The following is a 744-nucleotide window of genomic DNA, read 5'->3' as shown; positions in this document are numbered from 1 at the left end:
GTGCGTGACTGGGGCGCCCCGGGACGGGCGCACCATGGCCGGGTGCTCAGGGCCCGCGCGCACTGTGCAGTGACGGGGCAGGATGTCCGGGGCGTTGAGGAAGGTGTCCACATAGGGAGCCGGGGACCCGCCGCGGCCAGAGGAGTTCCCACCTCGACCAAACACGTGCTGCTCTCGCGTCATCACATACACCACAAAGTCCTGGAGGGAAAACGAGGATGCACTAAGGACATCACTTCCATACAGATCTTCAGATCTGTTTTCTACAACAACTCTCCTATTCCCACCAACTTGTTTTTCTTCTCTTTTTTTTTTTTTTTTTTTTTTTTTTTTGAGATGGAGTCTCGCTCTGTCCTCCAGGCTGGAGTGCAGTGGCACCATCTCGGCTTACTGCAACCTCTGCCTCCTGAGTTCAAGCAATTCTCCTGCCTCAGTCTCTTGAGTAGCTGGGATTACAGGCACCCGACACCACACCCGGCTAAGTTTTGTATTTTTAGTAGAGAAAGTGTTTCACCATGTTGGCCAGGCTGGTCTGGAACTCCTCATCTCAGGTGATCCAGCTACCTCAGCCTTCCAAAGTGCTGGGATTACAGGCGTGAGCCACTGCACCCGGCCCCCCACCGGCTTTGAATGAACACTCCAAGGAGATTTGGGATCTCAAAGGACTGTCTAAGCACCCCCACCGCCACTGAGTGGACTCTTCTAGGCACTTTGTGTGGTGGTCCCATAACACCCATCCCAAAG

General features: G+C 54.4%; 1 protein-coding gene across 1 annotated transcript in view; it reads right to left on the bottom strand.

The window, feature by feature from the left end:
- The window catches only part of RASIP1 (Ras interacting protein 1), a 25,997-nt gene that overhangs the window by 9,487 nt on the left and 15,766 nt on the right, over window positions 1-744 (bottom strand). Inside the window, exon 5 of the mRNA XM_011946536.1 lies at window positions 5-201. Within this exon, the coding sequence (XP_011801926.1) occupies window positions 5-201 (197 nt within the window). The remainder of the gene's footprint in view (window positions 1-4; window positions 202-744) is intronic.

This window comes from Colobus angolensis, unplaced genomic scaffold (genome assembly GCF_000951035.1).
Source record: "Colobus angolensis palliatus isolate OR3802 unplaced genomic scaffold, Cang.pa_1.0 Scaffold25, whole genome shotgun sequence".
Taxonomy (NCBI): Eukaryota; Metazoa; Chordata; class Mammalia; order Primates; family Cercopithecidae; genus Colobus; species Colobus angolensis.
The sequence above is the reverse complement of the archived record's forward strand: the minus strand, read 5'-3'. Positions and strand labels throughout refer to the sequence as shown.